This window comes from Somniosus microcephalus, chromosome 23 (genome assembly GCF_052327205.1).
Source record: "Somniosus microcephalus isolate GS21.2 chromosome 23, FLI_Smic_1.0, whole genome shotgun sequence".
Taxonomy (NCBI): domain Eukaryota; kingdom Metazoa; phylum Chordata; class Chondrichthyes; order Squaliformes; family Somniosidae; genus Somniosus; species Somniosus microcephalus.
In genome coordinates, this window is record NC_141009.1 from 56,697,846 (window position 1) to 56,718,957 (window position 21,112).

The 21,112-nt window shown below is 48.9% G+C and overlaps 2 protein-coding genes across 3 annotated transcripts in view; one reads left to right on the plus strand and one right to left on the minus strand.

Annotated features, from left to right (window-relative positions):
• Nucleotides 1-2,397: 2,397 nt before the first annotated feature.
• On the minus strand, nt 2,398-14,501 carry rpl12 (ribosomal protein L12). The gene is made up of 7 exons (XM_085965880.1): nt 14,341-14,501; nt 9,113-9,186; nt 8,924-9,022; nt 3,366-3,447; nt 2,761-2,847; nt 2,547-2,659; nt 2,398-2,462 (listed from the first exon to the last, which is right to left on the minus strand). Exons 1-7 carry the CDS (start codon nt 14,375-14,377, stop codon nt 2,457-2,459), a joined length of 498 nt encoding a protein of 165 aa, XP_085822006.1. The 5' UTR covers nt 14,378-14,501; the 3' UTR covers nt 2,398-2,456.
• Nucleotides 14,502-14,810: 309 nt separating this feature from the next.
• The window catches only part of lrsam1 (leucine rich repeat and sterile alpha motif containing 1), a 100,889-nt gene continuing 94,587 nt past the window's right edge, over nt 14,811-21,112 (plus strand). For both annotated transcript variants that reach the window (XM_085965878.1, XM_085965879.1), the window contains exons 1-2: nt 14,811-15,116; nt 17,235-17,291. In XM_085965878.1, coding sequence (XP_085822004.1) covers nt 15,045-15,116; nt 17,235-17,291 — 129 coding nt within the window. In that variant the 5' untranslated portion in view covers nt 14,811-15,044. The remainder of the gene's footprint in view (nt 15,117-17,234; nt 17,292-21,112) is intronic.

The following is a 21,112-nucleotide window of genomic DNA, read 5'->3' on the forward strand; positions in this document are numbered from 1 at the left end:
TAAGTCACTTTCACCTGGAAGGAGTGATTGGGGCCCTGGGGAGGAGGTAAAAGGGCAGGTGTTGCATATCCTGCATTTGCACGGGAAGGTGTGTCACAGAGGGAGCAGTTCCTTTGGAATGCTGAAAGGGGGTGGTGGGATCATGCTGGAGGTGGCAGAGGATGATCCATTGAATATGGAGGCTGGTGGGGTGAAAGGTGAGGGCAAGGGGAATCCTATCGTGGTTGAGAGAGGGGAAGGGGTGAAAGCAGAAGTGGGAAATGGTCAAGAGCCATGTCAACCATGATAGAGGGGAATCCTCGGTTGAGGAAAAAGGAAGACATATCAGAAGCACTAGTATGGAAGGTGGCATTGTCAGAACAGATCCGACAGAGAAACTGGGAGAATGGAATAAAGTAGTTAGAGGAAGCGGGGGCGAGAGTCAATGAGCTTATAGTGGAAGGAATGTTGTTGAGCAAAAGCTGATGGCCTTTAAATGGTGCTCGAAGCCTTTGGCGTACTCAAGAGCTGCTGCAAAGTTGAATTTTAATGCAGTGCACCATGAAGCCAGAGGATGCACTTATCCACAAAGGTACACTATTAACACAAAAATTGCTGTTCTGCTGCCTGCATTGGATCATTCATTGTAGGCAAATGACTTCCTCTGGCCTAGTGCCAATGACATAAGTTGAGTGCTCATAAGAACTGTCCACCACTACCGTGAGTGATAAGAACTAGAGAGTACTGTACTGAGTTGGCACCAGACCCAACCATGCTGTAAGAACCTACCGCCATGGAAATTGAGAAAGCCAGGGGTGGTGTAAGCAAACTTGACACTGCTGCTGAGCTAATGATGGGGCAGATGCCATCGACTGTATTCATGACCAATTCCTAAACACCGCTCTAGATATAAGTGGGGTGGCAATGGTTTGAGAACTGTGCCAAGAACAACCAACTCATCTTGGAGTTATCATTTTTAAAATTAATTCTCAAGCTGTGGGCATCATTTGCATTTATTGCCCATCCCGTTACCCGGAGAAGGATGTCTTCTATCCATCTTAGTCATGACTCAGCATGCGTAGCCTCTTGGAGAAAATTCCAGATTTCCACCAGAGCATATTTTCTCAAACTGGGGTCCGCAGGGGTAATTTCAAACCTGCTCCCCATAAAACAGACACCGATTCAGTTCTTACAAACTATTCTCAAAGACTGGACCCACCTCCTCAGAGGCCCACAGCTCTCACTCACTTTGCAACAAGTGATCTCTGCCAGTCGAGCAGATTTCTCTACCTGGCACTGCAGTCCTGCGCCATCCTCCAGACATATGATCAGTGCCTGAACCTGTTCACACAAACACGTACAATCCCACACAGCAGCCGTTACAGAATATGCCGTGGGACAGTATTGCGGTGTCATTTTTCCACCAGCACATGCATGGGTGCTCATGCCCTCAGCCAACTGACGGGTTTAAAAATTGTCCAGCACCAAGTGGCTAATAGTGGCTATCTGTTGCTGCAGACTACCCAGAATTGGCAAGAAGCAGGAACACCCATCTCACGGGTATCTGTAATTAAATACCTGTTTTCTTAGAAGCATTGTTAAAACACTCTTTACATGCAGCACTTTCATATTATGAGCATTGCACTAGATTGGCATTCTCAATTAAACAAGGATGGCTGGTGCAAACAATGAAAATGTAATGCTTGTGTATTAGGAGGTGCTCCAAGATTGGGGATCAGCCACATTGTTGGGGCAGAGTAAAGGGAGCTTTGCTGTGCATCTGGTTGTACCATACCTGATCTGGAGTACTGGATGCTGACACTGGGTGACAGAAGCATCTCCAGCACAGGCATCCCTCACTTGCACCAGCACCGAAAAACCTGAAATATTGTATGCGAGGGAGAGAAAGAAACACCTAGTCACCTCATTGAGCTTTTATAGCATAAGATAAGCTGTAATCAATATTCCCTCTAAATTGTCTTGTGCGCAGCCTGTTTATTTCAATGACAGGCTTTTTAAATTTCTGTGCATGTGCGGTATTTCAAATGGAAAAGCTGGTGAGCGGCCTGCGCTGTACCTTGCCGATTACTGCACGGCCACACACACGCAGCTTAGAGCGAACACTGACTGATGGTTGAAATCCTCCAGCATCCCAAACTAGATGGAATTCTCGAGTACAGTAAACCCATAAATTAACACAATCTTAACTCACGGGCTGCAAGCAAGATCTCGCATCTAGATGAAGAGGGTGCCAGTCCCAGGAAAAAAAAGCAATGATCTCGCAACCCCCACCGTGTGTATAATTCTGGTCAAGGTTACACGTGGACATTTGCGAAAGTAGCGACTAAAATTGATAACTTGGATTGGACATCTGTGCTGTGAGGAGAGGCTATAGAAACTAGACAGTACACCAACATGTTCAACTTTTTTTAAAGACATTTTATTGGAAATGTATTTAGTTCTATGGCACCTCCACTTCATTCCTGTTGGAAGGAAAGAACAGACGTGTAAGTCATTTGATAAAGCACGGGTCAAAAATCAATGTAATCCAAAAAAAAACAACTTACAGCAGGACACTCCATTTTGCCCTGGTCGATGTCCTCAATCACACTGTGAGGGTGTTTGCCATCAATGTTGCAGCCGATGGACTGAGCAGTTCCCAGGATTTCCTTCACAGTTCCTGTGGTGGTTACAAACAAGATCAATCTTGTCCCTATTCCACCGATTTAGCATGAATACACAACAGACACCATCACCCATTACACTGCAGTCAGTACCCACCTGAGAGTTCCCTGGCCAGAGAACGATGCCTCATCTGTCGGGCCACATTAAGTATCTCATCAAAGGTGATGCTGCCAGTGTGTTTAACTAGAAAAAAGGAAACAAAGAATCAACACTGGCAGTTAACACATACTTACTAGCTTGCCCTCCCTCCCCCAAACCACCACCAGTGGGTAAATTCAATGCCCAGTCAACGACAGACTAGATCCTTGTTTCTCCTTTCAACCGCAGGGAGCTCCAACTTGCATTAGCACACCCGGGGGAGAGGGACAAGTAAAAAGGCAAAAGTTACCACTTCACTGCTAACCAGCAAATGTTTCTGCAAGTCCACTGAAGACATGTTCAGGCCTGGCTGTGGTGTCTCCCAGATATACAGCCCGCCAACATCCATCACCCAGAACACTGGGCAAGCTGCTGGAGGGCCTCTGGCACAGCACCCAGCATCTTCAGAAAGCCAGTGACCCTTCTACATAACCAGATATTTTCAATTGCACACTGAATCAAACATATGTTCACCTCGGTTTTTACCACAGGCTGTTAATGTTGCACAGAAGGGGCAAATTGGAAAAATGTCAAACACCCACCCACCCTGCACCTCTACTTACTGTTCTTTTGCTTCTTCCTGTCGCGGGGCGGCTCCTTCAGGGCTTTGATGATGAGGGCAGAAGCTGATGGGACAACCTCAATCTATGAATGCAATACAGCTGTCAGTACAAGATACAGCAGTGAACACCTTCAATAAAACCATAAGACTCCTACAAAAGAACACGGCATATATTCTGAAGTACAGCACCTCACCCCCACTTGCACTGCAACAGCTGTACTCGTTCAGCTACATCAGCCATGTCCAGTGTGAACCGCACAGAACACAGTTCAGGAAGACCTTGTGGCCCCACAACTAAAGCACACACAGAAAGGGTTGCAAGCAACAAACTCGACCCACAAAGGGTTTTCTGTATGTCCTTTCTCCCCTCCCGTGCACCCCACTAACAGTAAACCAATAGTGGGAAGTTTCCGCAGAACACCCACTCCCCCCACCCCCGAGTTCTGGCGGCTGCAACCAGAACAGATTCAGGTACAACGCCCCCAGAGCCCCACACACGTCTGGATTACTCAACATCTTAGAGCCACATAGGGATAATGAATCTCAGCCACCTTTCCCAGGAGGAATATTCTGCAAGGAGCTTTCCCAGATCACTTGCACAGGTCAGCCTGTCCTCAGTAACCTGTTGAGCACAAATCACTTACAAGCCTATGTGCACAACAGGGCATGGACCACAGACTGATGCAGAAATGCATCACCCCAGACTCCAGCGAGACTTCCAGACATCTCCGCCTCATCTGGGCTGGAAAGAAACTTGCAGTGGGAGGGGGTGGATCCAGTTGTCGTGGTCCATGTTGGTACAAACGACGTAGATAGGACTAGGAAGCCGGTTCTGTTAAAGGAGTATGAGCAGCTAGGGGTCAAATTAAAAAACAGAACCTCAAGGGTAATAATCTCTGGATTATTACCTGAGCCACGAGCGAATTTGGCTAGGACAAATAAAATTAGAGAGTTAAATGCGTGGCTCAAAGACTGGTGTGGGAGAAATGGGTTTTGCTTCCTGGGACACTGGCACCAGTACTGGGGCAGGAGGGAGCTGTTCCGTTGGGACGGGCTTCACTTGGCCAGTGCTGCGACTAGAGTCCTGGCGGATCATATAACTAGGGCTGCAGAGAGGGCTTTAAACTAACTAGTGGGGGGGGGGGGGGGGTGGGGGAGGTTCCTAGAGATCAAATAATAAAAATGACAACAGAGAAGGTCATAGACTTAGGTAGCAGTGGGGAAATTAAAAACCAGAGCGTTAGGAAGGGGCAGAAGGTATGGAGTAAAAGGTAAAGTAATAAAAAGGACAAAAGCAGGAACTAAGTGTCACAAAACATATTTGAAAGTTCTCTATCTGAATGCACGTAGCATTCGTAACAAAATAGACAAGTTAATGGCACAAATAACTACATATGGGTATGATCTTGTGGCCATTACAGAAACATGGCTGCAGGGTGACAATGCCTGGGAATTAAACATACCAGGTTATTTAACAATCAGGAAGGACAGGCAGGAAGGAAGGGGAGGTGGGGTGGCTATGTTAATAAAGGAAGGAATCACTGTAATACAGAGAAATGATATTGGGTCAAAAGATCAGGATAATGAAACAGTTTGGGTGGAGGTAAGGAATAATAAGGGGAAAAAAACACTAGTGGGCGTAGTCTATAGGCCTCCGAACAGTTGCAACTCTGTTGGACGGAGTATCAATCAGGAAATAATTGAGGCTTGTAATAAGGGAACATCTATAATTATGGGGGATTTTAACTATCATATTAATTGGACAAATCAAATTGGGCAGGACAGCCTTGAGGATGAGTTCAGTGAGTGTATTAGGGATGGGTTTCTTGAGCAGTATGTAACTGAACCGACCAGGGGGCAAGCAACCGTAGATCTGGTCCTGTGTAACGAGACAGGATTAATTAAAAATGTCCGAGTAAAGGATCCCCTTGGAATGAGTGACCATAACATGGTTGAATTCCATATTCAATTAGAGGGTGAGAAGGTTGGATCTCAAACAAGCGTGCTAAGCTTGAATAAAGGAGACTATGAAGATATGAGAGCGGAATTGAGTAGAGTGGTTTGGGAAAATAGATTAAAGGGTAAGACGATACATGATCAGTGGTGTACATTTAAGGAGTTATTTTACAACTTCCAAAAAATATATATTCCACCGAGAAGAAAAGGGTATAAAAGAAGACAGCCATCCGTGGCTAAGTAAAGAAATTAAGGATAGTATTCGACTAAAAACAAGGGCATATAAGGTAGCCAAATCTAGTGGGAGGATAGAGGATTGGGAAAACTTTAAAAGACAGCAAAAAATAACAAAAAGATTAAGAAAGGGAAGATAGATTATGAAAGTAAATTAGCAAAAAATATAAAAACAGATAGTAAGAGTTTTTATAGTTATATAAAAAGAAAAAGGGTGGCTAAAGTAAATGTTGGTCCCTTAGAGGATGAGACCGGGAAATTAATGGTGGGAAATATGGAGATGGCAAAAACACAATGAATATTTTATATCAGTCTTTACAGTAGAGGACACCAAGAATATCCCAACACTGGACAAACAGGGGGCTATGGGGGGGGGGGGGGGGGGGGGGGGGAGGAGCGAAACACGATCAAAATCATTAAGGAAGTGGCACTCGGTAAAATAATAGGACTCAAGGCGGATAAATCACCTGGACCTGATGGCTTACATCCTAGGGTCTTGAGGGAAGTGGCGGTAGGGATTGTGGATGCATTAGTAATAATTTTCCAGAACTCCCTGGACTCAGCAAAGGTCCCGGCAGACTGGAAAACTGCAAATGTAACACCCTTATTTAAAAAGGGCAGTAGACAGAAGGCTGGAAACTATAGACCGGTTAGCCTAACATCGGTGGTAGGTAAAATGTTGGAGTCCATTATTAAGGAGACAGTAACAGGACATTTGGATAATCATAATTTAATAGGACAAAGTCAGCATGGTTTTATGAAGGGGAAGTCATGTTTGGCAAATTTGCTGGGGTTCTTTGAGGAAGTAACATATAGGGTGGATAAAGGGGAACCAGTGGACGTAGTGTATTTAGACTTCCAAAAGGCATTTGACAAGGTGCCACACAAAAGATTATTGCTTAAGATAAAAAATCACAGGATTGGGGGTAATATTCTGGCATGGATAGAGGATTGGCTATCTAACAGAAGGCAGAGAGTTGGGATAAATGGTTCATTCTCAGACTGGCAATCAGTAACTAGTGGTGTTCCACAGGGGTCAGTGCTGGGTCCCCAACTCTTTACAATCTATATTAACGATTTGGAGGAGGGGACCGAGTGTAACACATCAAAGTTTGCAGATGATACTAAGATGGGAGGGAAAGTAGTGAGTGAGGAGGACATAAAAAACCTGCAAGGGGACATAGACAGGCTAAGTAAGTGGGCAGAGATTTGGCAGATGGAATACAATACTGGAAAGTGTGAGGTTATGCACTTTGGCAGGAAAAATCATAGAGCAAGTTATTATCTTAATGGCAAGAAACTGGAAAGTACTGAAGTACAAAGGGATCTGGGGGTCCTGGTGCACAAAACTCAAAAGGTTAGTATGCAGGTGCAGCAAGTGATTAAGAAGGCCAATGGAATGTTGGCTTTCATTGCTAGGTGGATAGAATATAAAAATAGGGAGATATTGCTTCAGTTGTACAAGGTATTGGTGAGACCGCACCTGGAATACTGCACAGAGTTTTGGTGTCCATACTTAAGAAAAGACATACTTGCTCTCGAGTCAGTACAAAGAAGGTTCACTTGGTTAATCCTGGGGATGAGGGGATGGACATATGAGGAGAGGTTGAGTAGATTGGGACTCTACTCATTGGAGTTCAGAAGAATGAGAGGCGATCTTATTGAAACATATAAGATTGTGAAGGGGTTGGATCGGGTGGATGCGGGGAGGATGTTCCCGATGATGGGTGGAACTAGAACTAGGGGGCATAGTCTTAGAATAAGGGGCTGCTCTTTCAAAACTGAGATGAGGAGGAACTACTTCACTCAGAGGGTGGTAGGTCCATGGAATATGCTGCCCCAAAAAGCTGTAGAAGCTACATCATTACATAAATTTAAAACAGAAATAGACAGTTTCCTAGAAGTAAAGGGAATTAAGGGTTACGGGGAGCGGGCAGGAATTTGGACGAGTCTAGGTTCGGATCGGACACGGCCCTGTGGGTAGCGGAGCGGGCCCAGGGGCCGTGTAGCCTGATCCTGCTCCTATTTCGTGTGTCTAATTCTGTTAGATTCAGGAGATGGTTCTGTGATAGTAGATTGGCGGTTAGGATCAGATCAGCCATGATCTTATTGAATGGCGGAGCAGGCTCGAGGAGCCGATTGGCCTACTCCTGCTCCTATTTCTTATGTAACCTGCAGCCAACAATATGCAGCTCTAAGACAGGAGTTAAGTCCAGATTCATTGAACCAGTTAACTTGTTTTCTGGGCACATATCTTCCTGAATCAATGACGTCAACTTTGGGGAGAACGACTGGCGCGGAGGACAGTGGAAGCAACAGCCGGGGCTCCTGTTCCCATCACGAACCAGCACCTCCTGGTGAACAGGGATGTTCACACAAGTCTGTGAACACAGCTGGGTGGGGTTTGACATCTTCCACGAACGAATAGCCTGCCAACGCCTCCTGTCCAGGATTTCACAAAGGACCACTTGGATAGAGTAAGTCCAGCTACATTTTGGCTCCAGTAGTTTAAAAAGCCACAGGATGCAAGAAGACAGACATTGAATTTGAAAGAGTGTAGCAATGGTTTTACTTGCAGTCTCTGTGCAGCTGTCACTCACCACCCATCAGGCTGGCTTAATAGCAGCAGAGACCCAGAGATAGTCTTACCCAGCCTTGATAGTTCAGGTATGCGTCAACTTGGGAATCATTGCACTTGCAGCCACAGCACAACGCTGCCCTGCTGTACATCTAATGACTGGGATCTCCAGGTACACTGTTGTAATGCTGTTCAGGTAGGCTACAAGTGTACACGATGGAGGCTACAAGTGTACACGATGGAGGCTACAAGTGTACACGATGGAGGCTACAAGTGTACACGATGGAGGCTACAAGTGTACACGATGGAGGCTACAAGTGTACACGATGGAGGCTACAAGTGTACACGATGGAGGCTACAAGTGTACACGATGGAGGCTACAAGTGTACACGATGGAGGCTACAAGTGTACACGATGGAGGCTACAAGTGTACACGATGGAGGCTACAAGTGTACACGATGGAGGCTACAAGTGTACACGATGGAGGCTACAAGTGTACACGATGGAGGCTACAAGTGTACACGATGGAGGCTACAAGTGTACACGATGGAGGCTACAAGTGTACACGATGGAGGCTACAAGTGTACACGATGGAGGCTACAAGTGTACACGATGGAGGCTACAAGTGTACACGATGGAGGCTACAAGTGTACACGATGGAGGCTACAAGTGTACACGATGGAGGCTACAAGTGTACACGATGGAGGCTACAAGTGTACACGATGGACCAAAAATTTAGCCTTATTGCTACAGCTGAACAAAGGCTGGTCCAGACACAACACCCCCCATACCTGCGCCTGTCGGTTCTGAATAGTCAGCTTGATCGTGATACGCAGGCCTTTCCAGTCACCTGTGGCCTTGGCAATGTCATCACCCACCTTCTTGGGAGACTAAACAGAGAAACGAGGAGGAAGAGTTAAATAGGAAAAGGGCTGCTAGGAGTCATCCGAAATGGGTGTACGGTGAGAGTAGAGACTCACCAGACCCAGTGGGCCGATCTTGGGAGCTAGAGCAGAGGTAGCACCAACTTCACCTCCAGTGCATCGGAGGAACACTATGGAGACACAAAAGACACTCGGTCACATAGGCCTGCTTTACAAACACTAAACACCTGCTAATTCATCTGAATTTTCCCCACGTTGGCAGACTTGCTAATCCCTATTTTGTTGTATGCCTTTGAGGGAGAGGTTAGCATTATACAAAACCAGCCTTTGCAGACAGCAGCTTTCCCTAACTAGACACCAGTTAAACTGATAGAAAAGCTTCAATTTAGTCATTACAACAGTGACTACACTCCAAAAGTACTTCATTGGCTGTGAAGCGCTTTGCGACGTCCGGTGGTCATGAAAGGCGCTTTATAAATGTAAGTATTTCTTTCTATTTAAAGAAAATTGCCTGCAGACAACACTCCTATTTCCCCCCCCCCCCCGCCAAAATCAGGTTTCCCACCCCCTCAGCAGTTTGATGTTGACTGTTTCACTGAGGCGTAAACTAGTGAGTTAATCGCTACCCCATGACAGATAGACAGCTTATTTGAAGACTGAATTCAGCTGCTACTTCAGGTTCAAAGAGCATGTGTTTGTTATTTTTTGGTGAGGAAGTTCACACTACAGGTAGACTATCCTTTATCCGAAAACCTCGGGACCAGCCGTGTTTCGGTTTTCGGAGAATTTCGGAAGGTGGGTCGGCGGGGGTCGTGCTCACGACTTACGCTGACGCTCAGCGTAAGTCGGCGGGGGTCGGGGTCGGCGGGGGTCCGCAGGGGTCGGGGCCGGCGGGGGGTCGTGCGCACGACTTACGCTGACGCTCAGCGTAAGTCGGCGGGGGTCGGGGTCGGCGGGGGTCCGCAGGGGTCGGGGCCGGCGGGGGGTCGTGCGCACGACTTACGCTGACGCTCAGCGTAAGTCGGCGGGGGTCCGCAGGGGTCGGGCGCACGACTTACGCTGACGCTCAGCGTAAGTCGGCGGGGGTCGGGGTCGGCGGGGGTCCGGGCCGGCGGGGGGTCGTGCGCACGACTTACGCTGACGCTCAGCGTAAGTCGGCGGGGGTCGGGGTCGGTCCACGGGGGGGGGGGGGGGGGGGGGGGGCCCGCGCGCACGACTTACGCTCAGCGTAAGTCGGCGGGGGTCGGGGTCGGCGGGGGTCCACGGGGGGGGGGGGGGGGGGGGCGGCACCGGCGGGGGCCCGCGCGCACGACTTACGCTCAGCGTAAGTCGGCGGGGGTCGGGGCCGGCGGGGGGTCGTGCGCACGACTTACGTTGAGCGAAAAAACCTTCGGTTTTTAGAGGGTTTCGGTTTTCGGAAGTTCGGATAAAGGGTAGTCTACCTGTATTACGAACCAGATTCGGGAGCCAAATCTAATCTTAATGAATCTAGTCCAAAATTCTACATTCTACCACTGTTCCTACACCAGCATTGTGTTTCTGACATTAACAAAACTTCAGTTTTATATCACTCCCAACTGTCTTGTCTATATTCACAATCTAACACAAAACTAAGTCAAAGCCACAATAATTCTCTTTCTGAGCTGACTGCAAGGACCCCAACATCAGAACGTACACAAATAATACATGCCAGCTATAGCATTCATAAGTTGCAGAAAATCCAGGCACTCAGGAGCAGGCCTGTTCACATTAAACTGCTCCAAGTGATGCTCAGCTGTTTATTAAACGTCAACTAAAACCCAAGTTATCCTTTTGATCTCAGGAAGAGGGAGACAAGGCCAGCATTTATTGCCCATCTCGAATTGTCCCGAGTTGGTGGTGGTGGGTTTTCTCCCTGAATTGCAGCAGTCCCTTGCATTGATGCTATTCCCAGCATGGTGTTGGATAATGAGAGGATTCCTTAGTTTGACCCAGTGATACATATCCAAGTCAGGATACTGTGCAACTTGACGGGGGAAGCTGGAAGTGATGGTGTTCCTACAACATTGTTGCTCTGGCCCCCCCGTCATTGACGGGAAGTACCGAATACCTCCATTTATAAAACCAAAGACTCAAAAACTAAATATTGAACCTTTATAGATTTTTTTGTTGCTTAAGTCTACAGTAATGGCCCTTCTACACAACAGGATTATCAAATCACCACATTAATATTGTGGAAAGACAGACTTGCATTTACACAGCATTTCTCCACATGCAATCAATTACTTTGAAGTGAAGTAACTGCTGCAAACAGCAGAAATGACAGCACAATAACTGCAAAGTTGCATACACTATATCATAATATAAAAAGGAATCCCTGCACTGGAGCAGCCGGACTAGCTATTTGCAACAACCCGGCAATATTTGGGTCCTGAGGTCGTTTCAGTTTAACCCTGTCAGATTGCAGAGGTGTGATCTGGATATTGAGAGGATTGGGAGCAGTTTAGGATTCAACAAAGGAGGACAAAGGGATTAATTAAGAAAGGGAAAATAGAATATGAGAGTAAGCTTGCAGGGAACATAAAAACTGACTGTAAAAGCTTTTATAGATATTGTGAAGAGAAAAAGATTGGTGAAGTCAAGCGTAGGTCCCTTGCAGTCAGAATCAGGGGAATTTATAATGGGGAACAAAGAAATGGCAGACCAATTAAATACATATTTTGGTTCTGTCTTCACAAAGGAGGACACAAATAACCTCCCAGAGATGTCGGGGAACATAGGGTCTGATGAAAGGGAGGAACTGAAAGAAATCAGTATTTGTAGGGAAATGGTGTTAGGGAAATTGATGGGATTGAAAGCCGATAAATCCCCAGGGCCTGAATCTACATCCTAGGGTACTTAAAGGAAGTGGCCCTAGAAATAGTAGATGCATTGCTGATCGTCTTCCAACATTCGATGGAATCTGGAACAGTACCCATGGATTGGAGGGTAGCTAATGTTACCCCACTATTCAAAAAAGGTGGTAGAGAGAAAACAGGGAATTACAGACCGGTAAGCCTGACATCGGTAGTGGGGATGCTAGAGTCCATTATAAAAGACTAGCTGGGGGGGCCCGGCGTTGCCAGGGCTTTTTTGGGCCGCGCGGTTTTGCTCCCTGACCCTCTCGAGCTCCCGGTGCGGCCGGGCGCCGCGCGGTTTACGGGCGGCCGCTGACGCTCCCCCGCCCGCTCTGTCTCTCAGGCTGAGCGGTTGAGAGGCCCGGCCCGAGCGACAAACTCACCTCCCGCTCCCGGAGCCGCATTGTGGGGGTTTCTTTGGCTGGTGCTATCGCTGTGGGGGATGAAAAAAATCGTGGCGAAGTTTCGGGAGGCTGCAGGATTAGGTCCCGCCCGTGATGCACCGATTGGTCAACCACCAGGTCACTGAACTGTAGGATTGGTCCACCATCGCGTCACTCAGCACTAATGAGCGGTAGGATTGGTCAACCGCTAATGAGCGGATTTTTGAAAGTTCTTTGTCTACTGTCCAAACAATTTTTGTCTGACCAAAAAGTAAATACGCCTATTAGACTCCCCTGATCATAACCTTTCTTTTGATATAACATACGTGTAGGTACGCTCTAACTTTTGAGTGTATAGCGGACAGACAGACAAACAAACAGACAAACCAACTCTTTTATATATAGATAGTAGAAGATAGATGTAATAGCAGAGCACTTGGAACACAGTGACAAAGTCAACATGGATTTACAAAAAGTAAATCGTGCTTGACTAATCTACTGGAATTTTTTGAGGATGTAACTAGTAAAATAGATAAGGGAGAACCAGTGGATGTGGTGTATTTGGACTTTCAGAAGGCTTTCGATAAGGTCCCGCATAAGAGATTAGCGTGTAAAGTTAAGGCACATGGGATTGGGGGCAAGGTATTGACTTGGATAGAGAACTGGTTGGCAGATAAAAAGCAAAGAGGTGGAATAAACGGGTCTTTTTCCGAGTGGCAGGCAGTGACTAGTGGGGTACCGCAGGGATCGGTCCTTGGACCCCAGCTATTCACAATATATATTAATGATCTAGACAAGGGAACTAGATGCAATATCTCCAAATGTGCAGACGACACAAAGCTGGGTGGGCGTGTGTGCTGTGAGGAGGATGCCGAGAAACTACAGGATGATTTGGACAGGTTGGGTGATTGGGCAGAAGCATGGCAGATGCAATATAACATGGATAAATGTGAGGTTATCCACTTTGGTGTCAAAAACAGGAAGGCAGATTATTATCTGAATGGCAATAGATTGGGAGAAGGGGAAGTGCAGCGCGACCTGGGTGTCCTTGTGCACCAGTCGCTGAAGGTGCAGCAGGCGGTTAAGAAGGCAAATGGTATGTTGGCCTTCGTAGCAAGAGGGTTTGAGTACAAGAACAAGGATGTCTTGCTGCAGTTGTACAGGGCCTTGGTGAGACCACATCTTGAGTATTGTGTGCAGTTTTATTCGCCTTATCTGAGGAAGGATATTCTTGTCATGGAAGGAGTTCAGCGAAGATTCACCAGGCTGATACCTGGGATAGTAGGAATGACATATGAGGAGAGATTGGGGTGATTGGGCTTGTACTCGCTGGAGTTTAGAAGAATGAGAGGGGATCTCATTGAAACTTATAAAATTCTAACAGGACTAGACAGACTAGATGCAGGAAGGATGTTCCTGATGGTCGGGGGAGTCCAGAACCAGGGGTCACAGTTTAAGGATAAGGGGTAAGCCTTTTAGGACAGAAAGGAGGAGGAATTTCTTCACCCAGAGAGAGTGGTGAACCTGTGGAATTCTCTGCCACAGAGGGCGGTGGAGGCCAGTTCATTAGATATATTCAAGAAGGAGTTGGATATATTTCTTAAGGCTAAAGGGATCAAGGGGTATGGGGAGAAGGCAGGGACAGGGTACTGAATTTGGATGATCAGCCATGATCTCATTGAATGGCGGAGCAGGCTCGAGGGGCCGAATGGCCTACTCCTGCTCCTATCTTCTATGTTTCTGAAGGATTAAAAACCCAAGAAATACAGCGGCAGTGGAGGGATTACAAAAAAACACCCCCAGACAAACTACTCACGGAGTGGGGGGGGGGGGGGGGGGGAGCAGAGTCTGCCGGTGGCCGGGTCCCATTCAAAGCGGGGTGAACACAGGGCCCGGGGCGGAGATCATCACTCCCCCACCCCAACCCACCCATCCAATGACCCAGGGTCCGCACAGAGACACCGGACACGTGCCTGGCAAACACGCGGCTCAGCCCCAGCGCAGGCCCGAGGCTTCTCTCCCTCCACCAAGGCCCAGCCGCCAGCTCCCCACCCCCGGGACTCACCGACTTTAATTTCGTTGGGATCGAACTTAGGCGGCATCCTTGCGGCGGCTGGCGGCGATCACTGCTCTGGCGCGCGGTCTCGGTGTCGGATGAACCCGGATTCGGGACGACCGAAAAATCAGTTGCACCGTCACCGGCCGGAGCAGCGAGAAGAAAGGCGTCATCGCGCTCCCGCCTTATATACCCCAGCCAAGCATCGCGAGGTTTCCGAGTGGCCCCACCGCGCCGCCATATTGAGTGAGGCAAATCAAAGAGGCGCGCGCAGCCTGAGTATCACGGCAAATCAACACGGCTCCTTATTGAAAAAACAACGAAATAGTAAAAGCGTGCGATATATAATAAACCTATTTACTGGATTACAAAGGTGCTTATTCACCTCCTGTGGCCAGCTGTCATCTGGTGGTGGGAGTTGTGTGCTCTTGCTTTCTCTTATTACTTGTTGGCGTTGGGAGGTCAGCTTTTCCGACGCCTCTTGTTCTCCTCACGCAACTTGTTGGTGGAAGCGGCGCCTCTTGCTCTCCTTCGGCCACTTGTTGGCGGCGGAGGAGTGGCGGGAGGCGGAACTGGGTGCAGTAGCAGTCGCTGCCCCGGGGTGAGGAGTCCGAGGGAGTTGGAGCTGCCGGCGGACAGGGACAGTGCTGAAGGCCCCTTCCATCCGCTGCCCGGGCCGCTCCCCGCGGGGACTGGCGGAGCCTCGGCCCGAAATGATGCTTTTCTCCCGGAAAAAGAAGCAAAATGAAGAGGCGCGGAAACGGCTGGAGTATCAGATGTTCCTGGTGCGGGGGGAGTGGGAGAGGGGTTACTGGGGAGAGGGGGTTACTGGGGAGAGGGAGTGGGGCTCTGACTCTTCCCCCATCTCCTGCGGTTTGTACCCATTAAACAATCTGGTGATTTCACTCCCTGAGGATACATTGGGGTTTATTTTTTTCATGTAAAGAGGCCGCCTAACTTGCTGAGCGTGTGCAGCATTTTTGTTTTTCTCCCCTCCCCTCCCCTGAACCCGGTGACGAGAGCCTTTGGGCAGTTTCCCCCTCATTGAAGAGTTTCCTCATTTTAAAGCGGGGTTATTTGTTAAAGGGGAGGGGTGATTATTTGTGTGAATTCAGTTTGATCACAGTGGTGACGGCTGCCGAGTGTGGAGCCGATCTTTACTCTCCAGCTGGGAACGTGACATAGACATAGACATAGAAGATAGGAGCAGGAGTAGGCCATTCGGCCCTTCGAGCCTGCTCCGCCATTCAACGAGATCATGGCTGATCATCCAAACCCTAGCACCCGGTCCCTACACCGACAGCCATCCCACCCAAGCCCTATCCCCGTAACCCCACGTATTTTAACACCCCTAACACTAAGGGCCAATTTTTATCATGGCCAATCAACCTAACCCGCACGTCTCCCTGAAACATCTCATTCTGGTGTAAAGTGGTGACCCTCTGGCTGCCTGCCTCACTCGTCCTGTGCGGAGACTTTGTTGACCCCCATTGCTGGCTGGTGGTCTGCTCACTTCAGTTGTCCAACATTATAATCTATTTTGAGCTCTGTGATTTCAGGTGAAGAATTAAAACTGATTGTTACATTTCTGTAGCACCCATTGTATGCAGAGAGATGTCTCCAAGAGCTTTAACATTAGAGTGGATAGTGAGAGGATGGTGGTCAGAAGTGGGGTTAGGGAGGGAGGGAGGGAGTTGACATGGCGAAGATGCCGAGGAAGATCTTGAGGGAGGAGGCTGAGTGGTTGAAGGAGCAGCCTATGAGGGAGTACAGAACGATGAAAACACTCGATTTTGAGGAGTGACGGGTGCGTGGAGGCGATCAGAGGTTAACAAAGGGAAGGTCCTGCAGGGATTGGGTGAGAACGAGAATCTTCATTCAGACATGGGGAACTTTGTGAAACTAGAGGTAATGGGGATGTGGGTGAGAAAATGGGCATAGACTGGGTGACTTTTATGTTTGTGGAAGGGGTGGTGTGCGGGTGAGGTCAGGCAGCCAGCAGCAGCAGTACATTGGGCCAATTGAGATTAGTACATGAGAGAAAAGGGAATAGAAAGATATAACTAGCACATATTAGTTGGGCCGAATGGCCTGTTTCTGTCCTGTATATTCTATGTAATATCTGGTGCCTGGAGCTCATAAGGAGTTTCTTCCCCTATCTGCTTGTGATGCAAGCAGCCACCTGCCTGCGGACTGCGTAGCCTGAGCATTCTTTTTTATGACTGGATGTTATAAAGGCCTGAGCCACTGAACAGACAGCTGTGGGGAGGTGGAGGAGTTCGAAATTTTCGCACTATAACTGGTGCAAATCTAAATCACAGCTGCAACAGTGCTGTACTGCTGTGTACCGTATTCTGTATTTATATACATCAGCCTGCCAGAGCAATGGTGGCTGCTGTGAGTTACATAGTATTACAATAGTCTTGGCAGCACGGAAACAGGCCATTCGGATCCACACGAGCCTCGTTCCACCCTACTGCATCTCACCCTATCAGCATATCCTTCTATTCCTTTCTTCCTCATGTACTTGAACAGCTTCCCCTTAAATGCTAGGTTGGTCACTAAGTGTATTCTCATTCCTCCTCTCACACTAATGAAAGTGTTGACCTTCCTACAATAAACAGATGAATCTTTCATTCAGACAGTGGATAGAGGAATGTCCTACCAGCTCATTACATTACTATCTCATGGCACAATTTCATCCCACAAGGGGCTTTTCCAACAGAGGTTACTGCTAAGTAAGGGTGTGTGAAAGCTGTGTCACCGCTACAACTGATCAGAGGAAGAGGGGCTGGGGGAAATCTTATTTTCTAGCTCTGGATATATTTGTGTTTGAAACATTAACTGCCTTTTGGGCAAGTTTTAAATAGGCTGAAAATACAATGTACCCTTTCCCTTTTCAGACCCGAGAAGCAGGTGCAGATGACATCCTGGATATATCGAGGTGCGAGCTGTCTGAGGTAAGGAGACTGTGTTCGGCCCCTGGTGAATGTTATGATTGCCTGTTCCATTAGTCAGCCTGTCATGTTGGTGGGGCTGCTCTAAGGAGGTGTAGGTACACTGCATCTACTAAATACTTTAAGGAAAGTACTTGCATTTATAGTGTGTCTTTCATGACCTCAAGACGTCTTAAAGTGCTTTACGGCCAATTGTCACGGGAAACCCAGGAAGAGAGGACCTATGGGAAGGAGGGAGGAGGACAGTAGGAGTATGTGTGTGTGTGTGCTAGGCCAATGTAGCAGAGCCTGGTCTCCAATTGAGTTGGATCCCCTTGTCATTGGACCAAGACCTTGCTCTGTCAAGCCCGTGTGGTAGCTGGTGTGCAACGGCCACCCCACGTTAAAAGAATTCACGCACAGGCATCTTCCACCCTTTAAAATTAAGTTCGGGACCTGGAACGTCAGGACCCTCATGGACAACACCAACAGCAACAGACTGGAACGCCGTACTGCCATTGTTGCCCGGGAGCTCAGATGTTTTGACATAGACATCGCCGCCCTAAGCGAGACTCGGCGGGCAGGGGAAGGCCAGCTCAAGGAGCAAGGCGGTGGTTACACCTTCTTCTGGAAAGGCAAACCTGAAGAACGCCGCCGCCTCCATGGGGTAGGTTTCACCATAAAAATGAGCTAGTTGAATGTCTGAGACTCCCCATGTGGAATAAACGAATGCCCCATGACTCTACAGCTCACCCTAGCCCGGAACCAGTGCGCTACGGTCATCAGTGCGTACGCCCCAACACTGGAAGCCACAGACAAGACCAAAGAGGAATTCTACTCCAGCCTCAAACAATCCCTGTCCCGAGTCCCAACGGGCGGCAAGCTGATCCTCCTTGGCGACTTTAACGCCAGAGTTGGAAAGGACACAGACCTCCGGGGAGGTGTGATCGGCAGAGATGGGGTAGGGAAAGCCAACTCCAACGATACCCTCCTGACAAAATGCTTAGAACATGGCCTTGTCATAACCAACACCTTGTTCCATCAGAGAGACAAGTACAAGGATTCATGGCAACACCCTCACGCCAAGCACTGGCCTCTGCTGGACTACGTCATCGGCCGAGCGAGGGACTGCAAGGACGTCCGCGTCACCTGTGCCATGACGGGAGCTGACGACTGCTGGACAGACCACCGCCTAATCCGCTCTGTCAACGTAACCCCAAAACAGCGGCGGCAACAGAAGCAATGCCGCAGGAAAATCAACGCTGGAGCCCTCAAAGACCCTGCTAAGAAAGCCCTATTCAGCCTGCGCCTCACAACCAACCGGACGACTCCCAGTGATTCAGAGACACAGAGTGTCCACAGCGCCTGGTCTGCACTAAAGGCCTCCATAATCAGCACCTGTAAAGAGACGCTCGGTCACTTGACCAGGAAACACCAAGACTGGTTCGACGGGAACGACCAGGAGATCCAGGAGCTAATAAACCACAAGTGAAAGGCATTTCTGATCTGGAAACAGCAGCAGAACTCGAGAGCAAGAAAGCAGCTCGACAGACGCCTGAAGGCCGAGGTCCAACAAAAAACTCTGGACCCAAAGAACAGATGGTGGGTGGAGAAAGCGCAGGAGATCCAGCAGCTAGCCGACAACCACGACGTGCGTGGATTCTTTAGCGCAGTCAACACCACCTACGGCCCAAGCACCCAAGGTCCTACCCCACTGCGGGCCAAGAACGGAGAGGTACTCATCAAGGACAGAGAGGCAGTCAGTGCCCGCTGGAAGGAGCATTTCGAAGATCTCCTTAACCGAGACTCTGTCTTCGACGCGAGTGTCCTCAACTCCATCCCGCAGCATGCCACCCGCCACCATCTCAGCACAACCCCAGCCCGGCATGAAGTTGAAAAGGCCATCCGACAACTGAAGAACAACAAGGCCTCGAGCAGATGGAATCCCCGCTGAGGCACTAAAGCATGGCGGAGAAGCACTATTGGCGCGAATACATGAACTAATTTCTCTTATTTGGAAGGAGGAGAGCATGCAAGGGGATCTCGGAGACGCCGTAATCGTGACCACCCTCAAGAACGGTGACAAGTCCGATTGTGGAAATTACAGAGGAGTCTCCCTGCTGTCTGCCACGGAAAGTCAACGCAAGAATCCTCCTCAATCGCCTTCTCTCAGTGGCTGAAGAGCTCCTCCCAGAGTCACAATGCAGATTCTGCCCACTAAGGCGCACAATGGACATGATCTTCACCGCGCGTCAACTACAAGAGAAATGTAGGGAACAGCACCAACCGCTGTACATGGCCGCCTTTGACCTCACAAAGGCCTTCGACGCTGTCAACCGTGAGGGATTATGGAGTGTCCTCCTCAAATTTGGCTGCCCTCAAAAGTTTGTCACCATCTTCCACCTGCTTCATGACGACATGCAAGCCGTGATCCTGACCAACGGATCCACCACACGTACGGACCGGGGTCAAGCAAGGCTGTGTCATCGCACCAACGCTCTTCTTGATCTTCCTGGCTGCAATGCTCCATCTCGCTCTCGGTAAGCTCCCCACTTGAGTGGAGCTAATCTACAGAACAAACGGGAAACTGTTCAACTTCCGTCGCGTCCAGTCCAGATCCAAGGTCATCCCATCCTCTGTCATCGAATTACAGTATGCAGATGATACTTGTGTCTGCGCACACTCTGAGGCCGAACTCCAAACCATCGTCAACACCTTCACCGAAGTGTACGAGAGCATAGGCCTTGCACTAAACATTCGTAAGACAAAGGTCCTCTATCAACCTGCCCCCGCCACACACTACTGCTCCCCGATTATCAAAATTCATGACGAGGCCTTGGACAATGTAGACCACTTTCCATACCTTGGGAACCTACTGTCAACAAGGGCAGACGTCGATGACAAAGCCCAACACCGCCTTCAGTGTGCCAGTGCAGCCTTCGGTCGCCTGAGGAAGTGTGTTTGAAGACCAGGACCTCAAACACAGCACCAAGCTCATGGTCTACAGAGCAGTAGTGATACCTGCCCTCCTGTATGCTTCAGAGACATGGACCATGTACAGCGGGCACCTCAAAGCACTGGAGAGGTACCACCAACACTGCCTCCGCAAGATCCTGCAAATCCATTGGCAGGATAGGCGCACCAACATCAGTGTTCTCGCTCAGGCCAACATCCCCAGCATTGAGCGTGGTCAAAGCTTCGATCAGCTCCGCTGGACGGGCCACATCGTCCGAATGCCCGATACGAGACTCCCAAAACAAGTGCTCTACTCGGAGCTCTGACACAGCAAGAGAGCCCTAGGCGGGCAGAGGAAACGATTCAAGGACACCCTCAAAGCCTCCTTGGAAGAAGTGCAACATCCCCACCAACACCGGGGAATCCTTGGCCCAAGACCGTACAAAGTGGAAGAATAGCATCCGGGAAGGCGCCGAACACCTCGAGTCTCTTCGCCAGGAGCAAGCGGAAGCCAAGTGGAAGGAGCGCACGTCAACTCAAGCACCCCACCCACCCGCCCCTTCAACCACCGTCTGCCCCACCTGTGACAGAGACTGTAGGTCCCGCATTGGACTCGTCGGTCACCTGAGAACTCATTTTTAGTGTGGAAGCAAGTCATCCTCGGTTCTGAGGGACTGCCTAAGAAGAATTATTATTAAGGGAAACGCAGCAGCCAATTTGCGTACAGCAGGGTCCCACAAACAGCAATGTGATAATGACCAGATAATTTGTTTTAGTGATGTTGGTTGAGGGAAAAATATTGGCCAGGACACCGGGGTGAACTTGTCTGGTCTTCTTAAATAGTGCCATGGGATCTTTTTGGTCCACCTGAGAGAGCAGACGGGGCCTCG